Genomic DNA, 20,879 nt, shown 5'->3' on the forward strand with positions numbered 1-20,879 from the left:
ATAAGGCAATGTTCTGGATGGGAGATTCACAAGGTCTGGTTACAGGAATACAGGCCTCACTTAAGATGAATAAACAGACATCTGGTTTCCAAATTAATCTCATGAGATTCATCAGCATGAACCTGTCTCATTTAGTCTGACCCAAGTTTTTTAACTTAAAACAAGGACAAATAACCTTGGACATGAAGTGTGTCTTTTCTGGTTGACCAGCCCCTCTCTGAGGGCAGATCCTGGCAGTGCTGTTTCAGTGACTTCCCTAGGGCTTAGTACAGGGCCAGCCACAACGAGGGAGGTAGGAAACGAAAGCTATTTCCCCACAGGAGGGGAGGGGCAATAGCCGTATATAGTGTGACATACACACACAGTGGGGACAACATCCCTCTGTGGTGGTATTTCCTTGGGTTACTGAGATGGACGAAGAGTTAACCAAAAAGTGAACAGCAGCATTGTTTTTAATGAATTTTAGTCCAGAATACAGAGGAAGGCACTAGCTGTTGCCCCGACCTGTTAGTACAAGTATGAACAATGGCTTTTTGTTCCCCCATAAAGGCAAGTTACAGAAGTCTATCAGATAGAAAGGATAAGACATTTGAATCTAGTTTTGAAAAAATCAGCCTGAAAGCTAGTAGCAGTGCTGGCGTGTAAAAGCCTTTCCCGGTACTCTGCCCCACACCACCCCATCTATCAATTCAAGGTCTGAGACTTTCTTGATCAAGAGATTTTGTGAGAGAATTTCTCTTTTAAGACTTTTAGCATGCAAGGGTCATTTTTCTTGGTTTTGCTGCTGATGTCCTCGGCCTCCGCTGCTGGATGAGGGAGGGAGTCGGCCCAATTCTTCAGGAGTTCTTCTGAGGCACTTTGACCGTGACCTGTAGGAGGGGTGCAGAGCAGCTGTTAAATCTTCATGTTTCCCTGTGATCTGTGGTCTCTCTCAGCTGGGGTGCTGCCCAAGGACGAGCACAAGGGCTTCCTTTACTTCTGATAGCTTGATGGCCAACTGGCTAATCCCAGGGACATAGCTAGGGCCCTGTGCTGCGTGAGAACTCTCTGCCTCCCCTTAATCCAGTCATTTTTGATTGTCGTGGGGCAGAAGAGGGCAGGATTGCTATGGCATCTAGTAGGAATCCTTAGTCAGGAAGCTGCTCATCGAACGCCCCACGCTGCACAGGACAAACCCCACAACAAAGAATTACACAGGCCCAAATGTCAGTAGTGCTGAGCTTGAGACACCCTGACCTACATCCATATTTTCCTCCAAAGGAATCGAAGGAAGGGAAAAAATAACATGCTAAAGCTCACAGGTTTCTCGTGCTAAGTGGGAAGATTCCAGGCTCAGATGGATTTGGGGTTAAATCCAGCTTTACTGGGAAAGGACTTCACCTCTGTGTGCCTCGCTTCCTCATCTGTAGGATGGGACAAGGACAGAATCTCCTTCCTGGGGTTGCTGTGAGCATTGATTGAGATAACCTGCATAAGGAAGTCTAGCAGATTCTGGCACAAAGTAAGCTCTCAGTAAAGATGAGTTCAGAAGAAGACATTTTCTCAGCAGTTCCCCTTGCAAACCTGAATTCTCTTCTGAAAAGTTTTTAATCCTATTTTTGTTAGGATTATCACTTGAGTTCCCCAGGCTCAAAATATTGGCATCTTTATCACAAGCTCAAAGCACAGTGCCTGGCATGGGGCGGAAGCAGCTTTTGTCTCCTTCGCCTGCAGCCATCAAGTCCTGCCACTTCTTTTCTTCAAAAGCTTCTTCCCATTCTCCCCAACATCCCAGTGTGGGAGGCCTCCAGCATCAGCAGCTTACACTTGGATTCTCCCACGAACCACCTCAACTCAAGCCTCCTCTTTTTGGGCTCTCCCTCCCACGGCCCTCCAGGCACTCCTGACACTGCGACTCATGGGGCTCAGTCCTAGACCACCGCCCCCACCACCACACACACCTAAATAATCTCATCACCATTTTGATTAACAGTTATAGGCCAATGTCAGGTTCAAATCTCAGTCTCGCCTCTTATATGGGACAATTTTATTTATTTATTTTTAAAAGATTTTATTTATTTATTTATTTGAGAGAAAGAATGAGTGAGAGAGCACACGACCAGGGGCAAAGGAAGAAGGAGAAACACACTGCTCTGCTGAGCACAGAGCCCAACGAGGGGCTCGAACCCAGGACCTGGGGACCGTGACCTGAGCCAAAGGCAGAGGCTTAACCAACTGAGCCACCCAGGTGCCCCTGGGACAATTTTAAATAAATAAGCAAACAGGTTTAGTTTATTCCAACAAGCTTCTTGAGAGCACAGTCTGTGGCTTACTACTGAGTATTGAACGAAAACCACTGTCTGCCCTTCTCACCCTGCTTCCCCTGGCTGATTTGCTTGCCCTGAGCCTTCTCCTTCCCAATCCCGGGAAAGCCCAACTCAGCCCATTACTCTCTTCTTTAAATATCACTTATGAGTCTGTTGCCTGGTTAAACTGTAATTAGTAATTAGTGTCCACTGTAAAGAAAATTATTTTCACTTCGGTGCCTTTCTTTCCTGTCTTTTGCATAGTTATAAATAAAGGTACCTGAATGAGTATATATATGTATATATAACCTTTTTTTTAAAAAAAATATTTTATTTATGTATTTGACAGAGAGAGACAGCCAGAGAGAGAGGGAACACAGGCAGGGGGAGTGGGAGAGGAAGAAGCAGGCTCCCAGCGGAGAAGCCTCACGTGGGGCTCGATCCCAGGACTCTGGGATCACGCCCTGAGCCGAAGGCAGGCGCTTAATGACTGCACCACCCAGGCGCCCCTGTATATATAACCTTTAAACTGGGCTTATACTGCATGTATTACTTTGTCTCCTGTCTTTTCACTTTAAAGGATGATGATTTTCCATGTCAAAGATCCTACAAAAATATATTTTTAAAGATTTATTTATTTATTTATTTGAGAGAGGGAGAGAGCAGGCCAGTGGTGGGGAGGAGGGAGGGAGAGAGAACCCTCAATTAGACTGTGTGCTGAGCATGTAGCCCAACATGGGGCTCAAGCTCACGACCCTGAGATCATGACCTGAGCCAAAACCAAGAGTCAGACGCCCAACCGACTGCGCCACCCAGGCTCCCCCTACAAAAATATTTTTAATGTCTCCTTAGTAAACCACGATTTGGGTGTTCCATACTTTATTGGGCATTCAGGTTACATTTGACTTTTTCTTCCTTGAGAGATAATGTTGTGATGAGTATTTATGGAATAACACTTTCTTTGTATTTCTGATTAGTCCTTCAGGCTATATTCCCATCACTGACATTATGAAATCAAAGGATATTGGTGTATTTATGGCCCTTGGTCTCTAATGCCTCACAGCTCGATTCTTATTAGAAGCTTTTCCCCACTGCCTCGGCTCACTAGGATCTTTCCTTCCTCTCAAGTCTTACAGAACTTGGCACATAACAAAGCCTAGCAAAGAACAGTGTAGGCAGAGTGATGGCCAGGTCCCAAGTTATTTCTCATGAGACAGAGCAGAGACTGGGTCATCACCCTTTCCTGTAGCTTCTGTGGCTTAAAACAAGAAACTAGTAATAAGTACTGTTGGAGTCCAGCACGAGGGAGAGCTGAGAAGACGCCCATACTCACAGTTTTCACTTCGGTGTATGCCTGCAGCCCATACTCTCCTAGCTCCCGGCCGCTCCCAGACATCTTGTAGCCACCGAACGGTGACTGGGCCCCGAACACATCATAGCAGTTGACCCTATAATGTGAAACAAGATTTCAGAAGTAACTTGTAGGAGATATGTGTGTCATAACCCTCCAACCTCCTGAATGGCTCTAAAATATTACTGAGGAAAAATGGATGGGTCAAACCACAGTTATAACCAGCCACGTAAGAGCCAAAAGCAAACCACATAAAATAAAGCCATAAGTCATCACCCCTCATGATGTGGTCACAGGTGAATGTTAGTAACAGGTGTACCACATCATAGCTTCACATTTTAATGAGTCGTTTTTGCTAATTAGGTACTTTTTATGCAGTTTTTAAAAATTATTAAATTTGCTTTTTTTAGGGGCGCCTAGGTGGCTCAGTCGTTAAGCGTCTGCCTTCGGCTCAGGGCCTGATCCCAGAGTCCCAGGATCTAGCCCCACATCGGGCTCCCTGCTCTGCAGGGAGCCTGCTTCTTCCTCTCTCACTCCCCCTGCTTGTGTTCCCTCTCTCGCTGGCTGTATCTCTCTCTGTCAAATAAATAAATAAAATCTTCAAAAAAATTGTTTTTTAAAATTTATTTGAGAGAGAGAGAGAGAGCGCGCACAGAGGAAAAGGGAGAGGGAGAAGACGACTCCGTGTTGAGCAGAGAGCCTGACGTGGGACTTGATCCCAGGTCCCTGAGATCATGACCGGAGCCGAAGGCAGATGCTTAACCAACTGAGCCACCCAGGAGCCTCTAAAAATTATTAAATTTTAGTTGAATTTAAAATTCACCACTTTCAGGTGCACAATTCAGTGGATATAGCAGATTCACAGTGCGGTACAATCATCACCTCCATCTAATTCTGGAACATTTCTATCACCCCATAAAGAATCCTGCACCCAATAAGCAGTTACTCCCCACTCCCCCCTCCTCTAGCCCCTGGAAGCCCCTAATCTACTTTCTGTCTCTATGGATTTGCCTATTCTGGACATTTCATATACATGGAATCACACAATATGTGGCCTTTAGTGTCTGGCTTCTTTCACTTAGTAACACATTTTCAAGGTTCATCTATGTTTGTAAAATGTATCAGCACTTTATCCCTTTTTTGTGGCTGAATGACATTCCATTGCGTGGATAGACCACATGTTGTGTATCCATTCATCAACTGATGGACATTTTGGTTGTCTCCACCTTTTCAATATTGTCAATAATCTGGTATGAACATTCAGCTATACTTTTTTTTTTTTTAAGATTTTATTTATTTATTTATTTATTTATTTGATAGAGAGAGCATAAGCAGAGGGAGCAGCAAGCAGGAAGAGAGAGAGGGAGAAGCAGGCTCCCTGCTGAGCAGACAGCCTGACATGGGGCTCAATCCCAGGACCCTGGGATCATGACCTGAGCCGAAGGCAGACAATTAACCAACTGAGCCACCCAGGTGACCTTCAGGTGTACTTTTTTGTGTAGGTAGAGGTTTTTATCTCTCTTGAGCATACATACTAAGGAGTAGAATTGCTGGATCCTATGATAATTCTACATTTAACTTGCTGAGGAGCTGCCAGACTGTTTCCCATGATGGCTGCAACATTTTATATTCCCACCAGCAATATGTGAAGGTTCAAATTTCTCCACATCCTCATCAACACTTGGTATTTTCTGTTTTTTTTTTAAATTACAGCCATCCCAGTGGGTGTGAAGTAGGTGCTAAGCTCTTAAGACCAGTATTACACACAGTTGTAGGCCCTCGGCTCTGGTCCCCTGCTCTTGTTCACTTGGTAAGGAGGCCCCACCCCACTCATCCACCTGTTTGCCTGAGAACAAAGCTGAATGAGCATATGTACTAGAGGGAAGTTTAATCTCCTAGAGGAGAGGGGATGGGAAATATCTGTCTGCTTTACCACACCCTGACCCAGGAGGAACTGAGCCCAGCACCCCAAATTCTGGGTGAGCACTAGATTCCGGAAGACCCTGGCTTGGGGATCCCTGTCTGGGCTCTGAGGGGTTGCCAGGAGGCTCTTACCACACAGTGCCAGCCTGCAGGGCTTGGGACAGATAATTGGCCTTGTCCAAGTCCTTGGTGAAGATAGCTGCAGCCAGCCCATACTTGGAGTTGTTGGCTCTCCCAATGACTTCCTCTATGGTTTTGAACTTCAGAATCTGCATCACCGGCCCAAAGATCTGGGGTAAGAGAGTGCACAGTTAGAAGGGTGTAGCAGACATGGAAACCACGTGCCATCCAGCTTTCACAATGCCGAGCAGATCATTCTAGATCGAGCACCCAGACATACCCTAAGAGTTCCACAGGGAGACAGTAGCTCCCAAGCTCAATGAAACACAAAGGCAAGGAAGCTAATGGGGATGGGCTATATTTATATGCCATGTGCTTTACATAGCTGATCTTATTTCTGAACAATCCTGCATGATAGGGGTTTCTGGCATGTTACACGTAGATTTAGTTTCAAAGAATTTACATCAGTTTTTCAGCAAGGCACACACTAAAAGCTGAAGCAGTAATTGTGAATGAAACAGGGTCTCTGCTCTCAAGACATCCAAGTTTATCTTGTACTTTCCCTGCCTTATTCCTGGCATGAGCCATTTCTTCAAGGAATCCAGTCCTTTTTAGTGGAGAATGAGATTCAAAAGCCAAGCCACAGAGGCCAAATGTACGGGCTGCTGTCAGGGTGCAGCCACTCTCAGCCCTATCTCGGCAGAGCCCTGGGGGAGTGCAGTGTAGGTGGTCCTGATTAATCAGGGCATTAGAAGGAACCATTACAAGCAATGTAATGAGCGCTGGGAGTCCACAGGAGCTCCTGGACAGACCGAGTAGAGGGGAGGGGTGAGGCTTTGCAGAACTGTGTGGTGTGATACTGACCAAACCAGAGTGGAGGTAGGAAGCAGGGAGAAGGGAAATGGAGTTCCAGGCATAAACACACCCAGCACCATCCTCATGAAATCCCACTTTCCACTAAAAGGAACCAGGACTTCTTGAAGAAATGGCTGATTCTAGGACTGCCTGGGGAGTGTCAAGACAGAGGCAGGAGAAGAGTGCCAGGAGCTCATCATGGTTGGAGCAGGACTGCGAGATGGGGCGTCGTGTGCTTCGGGCACTGGCAAAGCAGAGGCACCCCCGCCCTTCTGGGAAAGTGATGTTTGAGATTTCAAAAAAAGCATCAAAGTAGTCATGATGGGGAAAGAGGCAGAACTCTGTTGGACTTTCTTGCCCTGATTTTGCATTTTCATATTATTTTATTTTGAATTATACATGAAGGGGAAATATTTTCCCTGCATAAGGTTTCTAAAGGGCCTAACCCACTGTGGAAGGGGAGCGCGTGTGGACCCTGTGAGGGCAGGGAACACGTCTTGGATACCTCTGGATCTCCAGGGTCTGTAGATAGCCTGGCACATAGCAGGCATTCAATAAATATTTATGAAATGAATGAATGAGTGAGCCAGAGCCCCTGCCCTGCGTTCATAATGAGTGCTGAGGGGGAGAACATCGGGCACCTTGCCATGTGAAGAAGACACAGCCCTTTGGTCTAGTCCAGTGTCCTCCTTATATGAAGATCATAAAAGGGCTGAGCAAAACCATTCCTTGACCCATGGCTTGCAGGACCACAACACAAAGGGCCCGGAAACTGGGCAAGGGAATTTGGAAGTTCTCCCCATCAGGAGGTTGCCATAAGAGGTGGAAGAAGAGAGCAACCAGATCAGATAGAATTGTAAATAATTTGTCTTAGGCATAGAGCCAGGATTTGGCCCAAAGCCAGCTATGAAGACGCCACACTTAACTGTCCACTTCTCCTAAGAACCTTCCCCAGAGTTCTGGCCCCATGCTAACCTCCTCCCTGGCGATAGTCATGCTGTCTTGCACGTCTCCAAACACAGTGGGCTGGATGAAGTAGCCACGGTCAGCAGCCGCCCCTCCGCCGCACAGCAGCTTCGCCCCCTCCTCCTTCCCAGATTTGATATAACCAAGGACCTTCTTAAACTGAGTTTCGTCCACCTGTGGGAAAAGAAGTCCAAAGTTTCAGAGATGCTAGAGCCAGACCTCTCCTCGCTTTAGGCTTAGAACCACACGGGCAGTGAATGAGACAACTGAGCAAAAGCCAGACTTCGGAATAAATAGGCCTCAGAAGAGGAGCTAGAAGGGCCGATAAACATGAGAGGAGGTTCAACCAACTTCAGTAGTCCTCAAAGAAATGCATATCAAACCCATTGTTTTTATTTTCAATTATAAAGTTACTAAGAATTTAAAATAGTGAGAAAATAAATGTGCTTTTGCTTCAGCAGCACACACACTAAAACTGGAACCATACGGAGATTAGCATGGCCCCTGCCCAAGGATGACACACAGATTCATGATGCGTTCCAGATCATGAAAAGTGATAAGAAGAAAATACACTGATGACAAGGGTATGTTACATACATTCTAATATTGATATGCTCTTAGAAGGACTCATACAATGTGTCAGTTGTATCTCAATTTAAAAAAAGGCCTATAAGCTGGTACAGCCCTTTTGGCAGGTACTTTATTAATATCGGTCAAAAAATGAAATACTTACACCCTTTGACCCAGCTATTTAACTTCCAGGAATTTATTCTACGCGTCACAACAGGATCTAAACAAGGATAGTCACTGAGGAGCACTTTGTAAAAGTCAAAAACAGAAACAGTTCTAAGTAGACATCAGTAGAGGGGCTGGCTAAAATAATTTATGTGTATTTAATATATAGTGTGTCCTTGTTAGTAACAGATCCGTGTGAGGCGCCTGGCTGGCTCAGCCGGTAAAGCATGGGACTCTTGATCTCAGGGTCATGAGTTCAAGCCTCCCACTGGGCATAGAGCCCAGTTTAAAAAAAAAAAAAAATCTGGGAACTGACACAGAAAGATAGCCTAAGGTATTCTGTAAAGGTGGGGAAAGCTTGTAGAATATGTTATTTAGTCCTATTTTTGTTAAAACAAACATACAAAAACGTAACTCTGTGTGTGTGTGTGTGTGTGTGTGTGTGTGTGCGCGCGCGCGCATGTGTAGTTATCTATGGGGAATAGACGTGGAAGGAAGCCTAGGGGGTCTTATTTTTTCCTTTAAACACTTTTTATTACAATTTTTATGCAAGTTACTAATTAAATAGCCACAAACAGGAGAGAAAAAAAGATGCTGGGTTTCATAGTAGCACTATTCACAATAGCCAAAAAGTGGAAACAACCCAATTATCCGTCGGCAGATAAGTAGGTAAGGAAAATGTGGTATGTCCATACAATGGTATATTCCTCAGTCATAAAAAGGAGTAAGCTATCATGTCACAAAAAGACATGGAGGAAACTTAAATGCACATTGTTAAGTAAAAGAAGCCAATCTGTAAAGGCTACATACTATATGATTCCAGCTATATGACATTCTGGAAAAGGTAAAACTATGGAGACAGTAAACAGATCATTGGTTGTCTAGGGTTGGGGGAGGGGAGGGATGAATAGATGGAGCACAGGGGAATTTTAGGGCAGCGCGACTATTCTGTATGATACTGCAATGGTGGGTACGTGTCTTGATATATTTGTCCACACCCACAGAATGCAACACCAAGAGTGAACCCTAAAATCAACTATAGACTTTAGTTAATAATAATATACCATACTGGCTCATCAGTTACACCAAATGTACCACACTAATGCAAGATGTCAATAATCAGGTAAACTAGAGGGGACGGGTGGGGGGTAAAGGGAACTTCGTACTTTCTGCCCATTTTTCTATAAACCTAAACTGCTCTAAAAAGTAAGTCTATTAATTTAAAAAAAAAAAAGACTGGTCTTGGCCAGCCCTGGAGGCTGGGGAGAAGACGCCAGCAGCAGACACCCTCAGAAGGATGGAGCCTGTAGAGAGGCTCCCATGGGCCTCAGAAAGTGGGCACAGGGACCAGTGGGAGCTGGGAGCACCCCTGACCCTGTGGACTCCTTGCTTTTTGGGGGGGGGGGCTGCTGGGGGAGGCCAGTACAGGATCCTATGGAGAGAGAGCCCAGGACAGGCAGGGTCTAAGAACAGTGCTGGAATAAGGGCCAGGACATGAGAGGAAATGGTGGGCAGAGGCACTGTATTTCTTCTTCTTGTAATTCCTATTGACTGTGGTTTTGATTAAAATGAATATATGCTTATGATTCAAAAAATATATATACATAAAATCAAACATTGCAGAATAGCATAAAGGGATGTAAAGTCCCTCTGCTACCCAGGCCATGGCCCTCTGCCCCACTCCCCAGATATAACCACAGTTAACAGATATGTGTGTGTCCTTCTGGAAGATGCATGTTTATGGATGGCCAAGGTCCAGGAAGCATGCATTCCTTTTTACACAGACACTCCTAATATTTATTGTGTGTATGAAATTTACAAATTGGTTTCCATTATTGATTTCCACTTCAAAGCCAGCCTGTGAATCAGGAAAGGTGGATATTACAGATGAGAGAACAGTGGCTCAGAGAGGGCATGTGGCTTCCCAGGGACACACAGCTGGCACATGGCAGAGCTCAGACTTGAAGCCAAACCTGCCTGCCTCTGAGTCTGAGTCCCCTTTTGCCTCTCCATGCTGCCTCCGGACACCCAGACCCATCTGCAGCAGCCGGGCTTACCTGCGGCCCCTGCTCAGTCTGGCTATCAAAGGGGTTCCCAACTACACGAGACTTGGCCCGGGCAACACTCCGCTCCACAAACTCAGAGTACACATCTTCTTGCACAAAGGTCCGGGAGCCCGCACAGCAGCACTGACCCTGGTTGAAGAACAGGGCGAAGTGGGCCTGCTCCACAGCCCAGTTCACTAGGGAGGCAGAAGGGCAACCATGAGAAGAGATGGAGAATGATCCTAGCCCTAGTGTCTGCTTATCGTCTTAACCCGTCCATGCCGCCAATAGCGCGCCGACCAGGACAGACCTGCTCTCTCCCTTCTTGGGGTATGGCCACCCAGCGGACAGACACAGAGAGGAGGTCACAGCCCTCCATGGTAACAGACACAAGGGTGGCGGCAGGACCCACCCAGCCAGCCCACAGCAGTCAGGGGAGGGCAAATCAGGGGGTGCCTCAGCAGGACCAGGAAAAGGGAATATGAGGGAGGAGGAGCAGTCTGCTCCGAGAGAAAGCATGCAGTATGGCTGGGCAACTAAGTAGCACAGCCCGGCTGGATGATGGAGAGCAAAGAGGAGAGAAGTCGGGGAGAGACCAGGTCATGCAGGCTGGAGGGCCATGCTGCAGACTCTAACCTTTATCCTGAGGCCTGGGGGGCAGACACTGAGTCCAGTGGTTGCTGAAGCTCCCAGAAGTGAGTGGAGCCACGGTATGGACAGCTAGTGGCTGCCTTTGCCCCACACCTCCTCCCCACAAGAACCTTACTGTCTGCATCTGACATGATGATATTGGGGCTCTTTCCACCCAGCTCCAGGGTCACTCTCTTGAGGTTACTGCTCCCTGCAGCAACTTGGATTAGGTGGCCAACCTATGGGGAAGCAGAAACACAGATAAGCTCTGAGGAGGAGGAAGGAAGAACCAAATGCTCTTCTAGACAGAGAACCCCACAACATGAGGGAGCAGCTGGACTACAAGAGATCTGGAGAATTTCACCCAGTCTAGCTATTCACTTACCACTGCTGCCCTACCCCTCTGAGCTTCCAGGACGAGAGTGATGGTAACCACGTGAGCAATATGGCTTCTATATACCAAGCACCCTACATACCAGACACTGTGCCAAGTGCTTTGTGTCCATTTAGTTCAATCCTTGCAATGGCCTCAAAGATAGGTACGGCTCTTTGCCTTGCTTTAGAAATGTGGGAGCTGCGGCTCAGAGTGGTCAAGTCACTTGCCCAAAGTCACACAGCTGGTGAATGTGGAATCAGAATTCACACTTGGGCAGCGTGAATCCATCACCAGGTCAAACCACTATCGTGCCCCCTTCCCACAGTGTTGTGAGTGTGGTCCCCCAGCCCATGGCACGCTCTGTGGGGGCAACGATGGGGTGCTCCTCACCTCCTTATTCCCAGAGCCTGGCACAGAGCCGCCCTGAACCTATTTGAATGAACAAATCTTTATCTCTGTCAGGAAACCATCTCCCCTCTGTGAGATTCTCAACATCACCTCGAGGCATTAATTTGGGCAGTAGCAAAGCAAGGAAAGAGCTGGGACGTGCTATCTTGGGCTCTGTTCTGCCCTTCAGGAACCATCATCACCGCACACAGACTGAATGCTGAACGGCAGCTATCTCCGGGGGAACGGTTTGAAGAGCACATTCATTACATTATTCATTGTGCCTTCTCTGGAGCCATGCGATGAAGCCTCCCAAAAATTCACGGAGAGGAAAAGGTTCCTCTTCAGAAGGAATTCTGTCCCTGCTTCGAAAGAGACGATGCTGAAGGAATCACTAGACGTCTTACTTGTCCTTGTTTCTCCAGGGCCTGGCACACAGCAGCATGATACTCCTCACTCACTCACTCATTCCCTCCCTGAGCACTTACTCTGAGCATGACCTTTGCTGATCACCTCATAAGCTTCATCCCCCTCACTCCAATCCTGTGAGGAGGGTACACTTACCATCCCCATTTTACAGATGAAACAGAGGCTTCGGGAGCCTAAGTGACATGCCCGAGACCGCAGAGCTAGTGAGTGCCAGTGAAACAGTAAGACTCTGGGGCACCTGATCTTCCCACTACACCGTACGTACTGTCTCTACCGCCTCCATATTGCCATCCTCATTTTAAAGACAACAAATGGAGCTCCGAAGACATGTGAATCACCCCATGTCATAATGGCAAAGCTGGGATTTGAACTCCTGTCTTTCTGAAGCCCACACTCTATAATTGTCAGGGCAGTGGTGGGAGCCTGACACAGCCGAAGGGCTTTGACCCTGGGCAGGCTGTCAGCCCTGGGCTTCATGAGGTCTAGACGGTCTCGGCCTCTTTATTCCACGTGGGATGCTGGCCCCACAACAGCAGCCAGAGTGTCAACCAACCCACAGAGGGCTCACCCCAACAGCCACTGCTGGCATACATGGGGCCCCTCACTCGAGCTCCTCAGAGGCAGTCTTGGGGGACCCTCCACACAGTACCCAGAGGTGAATCTTCAATGTGTCCTCCTTTGAGGACAGTGGGAACTTGGGCCAAATATGCCACAAGCTTGAGGTCCTAATGATGCCTTACCTCGGTGGAGCCTGTGAAGGCCACTTTGTCCACATCCTCATGGGAGGCGATGGCAGCCCCAGCTGTGGGGCCAAACCCAGGAATAATATTGACCACTCCAGGGGGAAAGCCAGCCTGTGGACAAACAGTTAGGGACACTGGGCGTCATTCTCCTGCTCCAAAGGGCTTGGACAGAAGAACACATACCCCTCCTAGAGAGGCTAAAGCAGCTTGCCCTGTACCCAGGCAAGCAGACACCAGTCCGTGGGGCACTGCTCAGGAATTCCAAATGGCACAGCAGAGAACCTGCTTTTCAGGGTTCCCTGCGGCTATTGTCCCTCCCCAGTGGCACTCTTCAAAGGGGTCTGGCAGTGAAGCTCAGTGCAGAGAACAAGTAAGGGGGGCGCCATTTCGGCTGGCCTGTGATGAGGTACGGGGGACTGGAAGGAGACTCAATCCCTGCTCTACAAACACCTGCCCCACTTTGGGGCCTCCAAAGCCCCTCCTAAGTACCCCCAAGGAGCAAGCCTGTACAAGGGCACTCAGAGTTCAAGACAGACACCAACCACACACCTCCTTAATCAGGTTGGCCACATAGAGGGCGGTGAGTGGAGTCTGCTCAGCTACCTTCATCACAACCACGTTTCCGGTCGCCAGGGCTGGGGCCAGTTTCCAGGCTTGCATCAGGAGCGGGAAGTTCCACTGCAAAACACAACAACTGCTCCTGGAACCGAAGCTGAGAGCTGTGCTGGCCAGGACAGGTGGCAGCCCGGGGAGAAGCCACAGCGACTTCTCTGAGCCCTTGTGCTGCCCCCACAACTCAGCTGTGAGTAGAAGACAGATGGACAAGGCAGGCGGGCAGGAGCAAGAGCGACTCAGGCTCTTTAGAGCTTGTCCCATGCTAGGCTCGGTGCTGTGTTGTTGCATTTTATCCCCCCTCCTGCCCTAAGACGGTGCTGTGTTCCCTTCCGCTTTTAAGATACGGAAACCGAGTCTTATAGGGATCAATGATTTGCCCAAAGTCAGAGTGCACTCAGGGCAGCACCAGTTGGCTTTGTTAAAGCCTGTGTTCTCACCCACCACCCAGGCCGCCTTCCGACAGCAGCCCGCAGACCCTCCCACCTCAGCAATCAGCCTGTCGGAGATCGCTGCATCTCAAGGCACTCCTGAGAAACCTTCCCTTGTTTAATAGGAGCTGAGCACTCACCGGAATGATCTGCCCGCACACCCCGACGGGTTCATGGCGGGTATAGCTGAAGAAGTCCCCGTCAATGGGAATGGTTTTCCCGTGGTACTTATCAGCCCAGCCAGCATAATAACTTAAAAAAAAAAAAAGAAATCCAAGCTTAATCAATGACTGTCAGGGACCCCTGTATACCCTGGCCCAAAGAGAAGACTCAAACAGGCCCCTTGTAAGGCCCAAACAAGCCCAACTTCCCTTGCTCTTGGCTTACTCCCAGAAAGATTTCCTGGTTAACTGCTAGGGTCACAATAATCCACTCTGGGCAACTAAACTTTGAGCCTCAGAATCACCTGGGATGCTTATAAAAAACACCATGTTCCAGGCACCCACTTCCAACCTACTCAGTCTGGAGCTCCGACACCGATTCCCAGGAATCGGTATTTTTCATACACATTCGGATTTATTACACTATGTTAAAGCAGCCCAGCACCACCGATTAGTATTTGAGAACCGTGGGCTGGACATGGTAAGGAAGTGAAAGCCTCTCTCTGTATGCAGACCCCAAAGTAGGACTGAAGGAACGGCCACCAGAAATAAATCCTCAACTGGCCCAGCCCCTTGTAAAGCCTCCCATCTAGACACACAGGGACACGGGAGGCAGTAAAGCCCAGCACATTGGCACGGGGGAGAAAAGAGCAGCGTGTGTTTTCAGCATGTAATGGTGACATTTTCAGGGAAGTAGGAAAAATGAGAGGAGGGCAAAGATGAAACGTGGGGTAAAAGGAAAAGTTCTGAAATGAGTGGGATGGCAACGCGAGTCTGAGCCCCACGCTGACCTGGCTTCAAACATGGGTCTGTGATCCTGGAGAGAAAAACAGCCAGGGAGTTGCCAATCTCTACAAGGGAAGGCAGCACCACTCCCTGCCTCCCAGTCTGTATGACATATGTTTTGCAGGCCCCAGAATGGTTACCTAATCAGCACAAAGGCATATTCCTAAAGCTCAGGAGGGCACAGGACAGCCTGAGCTTCACCAGGAGGCTCTCTCTGGGGCATCCTCGCACAGCATTCTAAACTTGGCACTGCGGTCATATGGGGCTGGAAGATTCTTTGCTGTGCGGGCCGTGCTGTGCACTGTAGGCTTTTTAGCAGCCTCCCTGACCTCTATGCACTAGATACCAGTAGCACCCTTTCCCCCTGTGCTGTGACAACAAAAAGTGTCTCCAGGCATTGCCAGCGGTCACCTGGGAGACGTGACTAACTACCCTGGTTGAGAACCCATTATGTTGTCCAACCCCTACTTTTCTGGCACAGCTTCTTCCCCTCCACCTCTGTCCACAGGGTCACAGGGGAGTACTTGTTATTTGTACAATGATCTGTCCACCTGGACCATAGCTGGTCAGACTCGAGGCCAGCCAATCAGGGTGGCAGGTGGCCCCTGAGGCTGGCATTAAGACTTTGGCATTTGGCACTAGGATAAGGGACCGCGGTGTGGTCGGTAGGATCACGCATACAGAAGCAAGCCCAGGTGTGGGCAGCCAGGTTCCAGCACACACACTGGCCCTGACAACGGCCAGGGGGTAACTGAGCAAAGAATGAAGCAGGAGGGCTGAGACGGACCACAGTGAGGCTCAGCGGCCTTCTGGATTTCAGACGCCTGACTCTCTGCAGTGCCTGAGTCAGGCCAAGGCTTTGTTACCTGCAGCCCCAAAGACCCCAACAAAGCTCTTATTCCTCATCCTGCATGTCCCGGTCATTAAGATGTTTGATTAAACTAATTCCAAAGCTTGCAAGAAATGATAAAGACTAGAGCAGAGACAGATGAAATGGAGAACAGGAAAACAATAGAGGAAATCAACAAAACCAAAAGTGGGTTCTTTGAAAACTCACCAGACTGACAAACCTTCCACGAGACTAAGAAAAAAAGGCAGAAGACACAAACAACTGAAAACCGAAATGAAAATGGGAACATTACCACTGGACTTACAGAGATAAAAAGGCTTATAAAGAGAATATATGAACAACTTAGCCAACAAATGAGATAACCTACATGAAATGGACAGATTCCATCTAACATAGAAATGACTGAAACGGCCCTGAGAAGAAAGAGAAAATGCTTATGAGTAAGTTATAACTTTGATATTGAGGGATTTTCTCATAAGATGGAGTCTGATAGAACATGTTTCCCCACTTCCTGTGATCCTGTTAAATTATTTTATTTCTGGCCCCCACAACACCTGCTCCTCTGGGGCATGGCCAGAAAAAAGAGCAGGAAACCTAAGCCCGTACCGGAAGCATTTGAGGACCATGTCCAGATCCACCAGGTAGGAGATGACATAGGGCTTGCCGTTATCCAGGGTCTCCAAGGCCTGAGAAAAGAGAAAGAAAGGTCAGCACAGACGTGCAGGCACCAGACTGAATCAAAGCCATCGGTGACGACCATTGCTGAAGTGCAGCACAGACCAAGAAGGGCTGATGGGCCACTTTGTGCCACTGAATGCCGTGACATTTCTGGCCCATGGCCCCTCCCTCTCCAAAGACAGAGAGTGAGGGGTGGGGAGAGGAATGGTGCACCAACTTCTTATGCGGTCATTTCACATGCACGTGTTTTCTAGGTTCTGCTCTAAGCCAAATCCAGGGGCTGAAAGAGCAAAGCGCCAGTGACTAATGACATGAAGCCTCAATCACGATTGTTAAGAGTGCTGGAAAGGAGGGGGTGCCTGGGTGGCGCAGTCATTAAGCATCTGCCTTCAGCTCAGGGTGTGATCCCGGCGTTATGGGATCGAGCCCCACATCAGGCTCCTCTGCTATGAGCCTGCTTCTTCCTCTCCCACTCCCCCTCATTGTGTTCCCTCTCTAGCTGGCTGTCTCTATCTCTTCAAATAAATTAAAAAAATAGGGGCGCCTGGGTGGCACAGCGGTTAAGCATCTGCCTTCGGCTCAGGGCGTGATCCCAGCGTTATGGGATCGAGCCCCACATCAGGCTCTTCCGCTATGAGCCTGCTTCTTCCTCTCCCACTCCCCCTGCTTGTGTTCCCTCTCTCACTGGCTGTCTCTATCTCTGTCAAATAAATAAATAACTAAAATCGTAAAAAAAAAAAAAATTAATTAATTAATTAAAAAAATAAAAAATAAAAAAATAAAAAAAATTTTAAAAAAAGAGTGCTGGAAAGGAGAAGCCAGGCTGCCCAGCCCCGTCTGAGAAACACCCTCTAGCCTAAACCTGAAGGATATATAGGAGGTAACTAGGCAAAGGGGAAGGTACGAATGATGACAAGCAAAAAGCACCCCAAGCAGAGGAAACAGCATGTGCAAAGGCCCTGATGGCTCAAAGAAGCCGGGCAGTCAAGATACTGAGGGAAGGCTGGTGAGCTGAACTGTGTGTGTGAGGGCCATGGTCCAGCATTAGTTGGGAGACAGAGTCAGACCAGGCAGGACCTTATAGACCATATTGAGGGAACAGGACTTTATCCTAAGGATATACAGAATGCCATGGAAGGGTTCAGAGTGGAGCACCATGGTATAATTTGCCTTCTAGAAGGTTCACTTTGGCTGCTATTTGCAGATTGGGTTGGGGAGAGGAGAGAGTATTGCCTCCTGGTTTCTTCTGCTTCTGGCAGCCAGAGACAAGGCCCACCACACAGAGGGCCTCCGACGGAGGTGTCCATCCCTGGGGGTCTCAGAGAAGGCTCCCCATTGTGACTCCTCTCCCCACCCCCCATTTTTCTTAGCCATCATAGGAGACAATGAGAGGCTCCTCTGGTTGGTACAGGGGTGTACCCCAAAAATGTCCAGCCTACGTGATTCTGACCAGTTATATGTCAGCAACGCAGCCCCCTTCCTGGCTGTCTGTGGGATGCTCGGAGCCTATTCACCACGTGGGACGAGAGGGGAGGGGCTGAGAACTCACTGCTAGGTAGGTCCGGTCCCGCTCAATCAGATCGGCCAGGCGGTTCAGCAGGCGGCCCCTGTCGGATGCATCCATGCGGCGCCAGGGTGAGCCCAGCTGGAAGGCAGCCCGGGCAGCCTTTACTGCCCTGTCCACGTCTTCCTGGAAAACACCCACCAAGGCAGCTCAGGCCTTCTCAGCAATAACTGCCTCCAATTACCACCCACCCCGCTGCCAAAAACAACCATGGGACTTCAGTCAATGCCCATGTGGAAACCTGCCCGAACAGCCCTTCCCCACTGCGAAGGGCTCTGCCCGAGGGGCTTCCAACTCTCCTTTGCAGGAGTCACGGAGGGAGTGCGGAGCCTGACAGTTTCCATTTCTGTATTTTCATTTCAGAATCCCCCAGAGTTTTGGAGGGAAACATTCAGGGCTCCATGCTTAGAATCTGACCATTTCCCCCTCTTCCTAAGAAGCAAGCCCAGAGAACTTAACCATTCCTTCTAAGATGACCGGCTGTCTCCACCAAATGCAGCTTTAACCAGCTTTCTTCTCCTTGGAAAAGCAGTAAAATCAACACAGCATTTTTCATATAGGGAGATGTGTATCAGGAGGTTGGAAGCATGGTTTTCATTAATATTAAACATATTTACTGCCCTATAAGCCAGAAAAGTACTATATTCACATTTGCTTTTAGCAGAGAGAGCAGAACATTATACATGAATATAGAAAACTGTCTTAAAGTTGAAGGCAAGAGTCATTCTTAAAATATCTTCAATGCTTTTTTTTTTTTTAAGATTTATTTATTTATTTTAGAGAGAGTGAGCACAAGTGGGAGAGAGGCAGAGGGAGAAAGAGAGAATCCCCCACTGAGCGTGGAGCCTGCTATGGTGCTCAGTCTCACAACCCTGAGATCATGACCTGAGCCGGAACCAAGAGTCAGACGCTCAACCGACTGAGCCACCCAGGCTCCTCTCAATGCCTTTTCTTTAAAAAAATTTTTTTTTTTTTTACTAAAAGTCTAATTTTTAAGTTTTAAAATTACTATTACTATTTTTTATTGCAAGTATATATAATTCCAACAAAGTACACTACCAACACCAGACTAGATCTCAGGAGACCCAAATTCTACCCCACAGGATTCCTCCATCCAGGTGTGCACCTCCCTTCTCCGACCTTCAACTTCCAGGTCTAGAAAAGAGAGATTGGATTAGATGTTCCCAAATTCAGTTCCCAATCTACAATTCCACAGCTGTGTGAATTATGGAACCCAGGTATAATCTAGCACCTTTGTCTGAAGGAAGAGTTTCTGTTGATTCACTTACTCAAAAGATATTCGTTGGCATCTTTGAGTTATGAAAGTAACACACACCTGGTAAAGTTTCAACCACGTAAAAACATATAAAGTAAACAATGAAATTGTCCTTGCCTGCTCCTGCCCCGAGGTAGGTCACCAATTCTCACCTTGTCTCCTTCAGCTACCTGACAGATGACTTCTCCGGTGGATGGATTGATGGTGGGGAATGTCTTCTTGCTGACAGCATCGTGCCACTCATTGTTTATGAAGATCTACAATGAGAAGGAAGAAAGTTCTCAGGACCGGCTCTCAACCCAACACTCACAACCAGTGATGTGGGAGAAAAAAAAAAATCAGAACACATACGAATTAGCCTCAGAGTGATGTGGCGTGAGGTTTCAAGCCCCAGACCTGGAGACGACCTGGTTGGAATGCCCCCTCTGCCAAGTGACCTTGGGTAAGTCATTTGCCCTTCGTTTCTCTGATCTGAGAAATGAAGAGAACGTGTCTACCGTATCAGTTGTCCATACTGTTGCGCAACATGTCAAAACTCGGTGGCTTAAATGATTCGTCATCCTCTCACAATCGTGTCCACTGATTGGGCTCAGATGCACAGGTTTGGCTGGGCTGGCTTAAGGGGTTGCAGAGCAAGGGTGCATGGGGCTGGATGTGCAAGAGGGGTTCTGTACCACATACATATCTGCTTGGGCCTCCTGACTGTATGGCAGACCTGGGCTCGTCAGCCATCTCCCATGACAGCTGGCTTCCCCAGAGAGTGTTCTGAGAGACCCAGGCAGAAGCTGAAAGGCTTCCTAAGATCCAGCTTCTGAAGTCACACGGCCTCATTTCTGCCACCAAACTCCACTGGTCGGTGTGAGTCACAGGCCCAGTCTAGATCTCGGGGAGGGGACAGAGCCTCCACTGCTCCTTGGGAGGAGCAGCAATGAATTTGCAACCATCTCTCCTCGACCACACTACTGCACAGGGTTGTCGTGAGAACGGGGTCAGGTTTTTCTTTTACCATCCGGTAAACATGTAGTGAACACCTGCGATGCGCCAGGCACTGTTCCAAGGCTGAGGACTCGGTGGAAACCAAATCCAATAAGGACCTTTCTGGCTCATGGAAGTTGTGTTCTGGTAGGTGCAGACAGTAGAGAAGCAAGTAGAGAAGAAATACACAAGGCAATCTCAGATTGCAGTGATAGATACAAAGGAGGAAAACAGGATCCACAAAGAGTCCTAAAGTGGGGGAAGACAGAGAACTTTAGATGGGATGGGTGGGAGGGTCTCTCACAAGCAGATATTTCACTCGAGCCCCGACTAATGAAAAGGAGCCAGCCGCAGGAAGAGTAGGAGGATAAGCAGTCCAGGCAGCAGGAACAGCAAGTGCAAAGGCCTTGGGGGAGGAATAAGTCTGGTGCATTTGAGAAAAAACGAAAGTGGCTAGAGTTCATTGGCCAACCAAGAAGGAAGTGCAAGGAGATGGGATCAGAGAGGAGGGTGGGTCCTGGGAAGCCCTCGGTTCAACACCTGGCCGCTGTCACTGCTGTTGCTGTTATGAGGATTAACGGCAACCAAACCTGGAGAGAGACTGTATGCTGGTTTAATGAGGCCAATGTCAAGGGGGACGGAAGCCTCTTCATTCACTCGGAGAAAAGGTCCTTATCCAAAGCTGCTTAATTAAGTGCCAA

At 48.2% G+C, this 20,879-nt stretch overlaps 1 protein-coding gene and 1 non-coding gene across 2 annotated transcripts in view; one reads left to right on the plus strand and one right to left on the minus strand.

Annotated features, from left to right (window-relative positions):
* Nucleotides 1-434: 434 nt before the first annotated feature.
* Nucleotides 435-20,879, minus strand: part of ALDH2 (aldehyde dehydrogenase 2 family member) — a 30,172-nt gene continuing 9,727 nt past the window's right edge. The window contains exons 2-13 of the mRNA XM_008688888.2: nucleotides 19,356-19,460; nucleotides 17,913-18,053; nucleotides 16,292-16,371; nucleotides 14,029-14,140; nucleotides 13,395-13,523; nucleotides 12,843-12,956; nucleotides 11,047-11,149; nucleotides 10,293-10,477; nucleotides 7,510-7,674; nucleotides 5,692-5,849; nucleotides 3,619-3,733; nucleotides 435-869 (exon numbers count right to left, since the gene is read on the minus strand). Of these exons, the coding sequence (XP_008687110.2) occupies nucleotides 837-869; nucleotides 3,619-3,733; nucleotides 5,692-5,849; nucleotides 7,510-7,674; nucleotides 10,293-10,477; nucleotides 11,047-11,149; nucleotides 12,843-12,956; nucleotides 13,395-13,523; nucleotides 14,029-14,140; nucleotides 16,292-16,371; nucleotides 17,913-18,053; nucleotides 19,356-19,460 (1,440 nt within the window). The 3' untranslated portion in view covers nucleotides 435-836. The remainder of the gene's footprint in view (nucleotides 870-3,618; nucleotides 3,734-5,691; nucleotides 5,850-7,509; nucleotides 7,675-10,292; nucleotides 10,478-11,046; nucleotides 11,150-12,842; nucleotides 12,957-13,394; nucleotides 13,524-14,028; nucleotides 14,141-16,291; nucleotides 16,372-17,912; nucleotides 18,054-19,355; nucleotides 19,461-20,879) is intronic.
* LOC121100064 lies at nucleotides 7,944-8,049 on the plus strand. The gene has a single exon (XR_005831797.1). It is a non-coding gene; the product is annotated as a U6 spliceosomal RNA (small nuclear RNA).

Source organism: Ursus maritimus, unplaced genomic scaffold (genome assembly GCF_017311325.1).
Source record: "Ursus maritimus isolate PB19 unplaced genomic scaffold, ASM1731132v1 scaffold_33, whole genome shotgun sequence".
In the NCBI taxonomy this organism is placed as follows: Eukaryota; Metazoa; Chordata; class Mammalia; order Carnivora; family Ursidae; genus Ursus; species Ursus maritimus.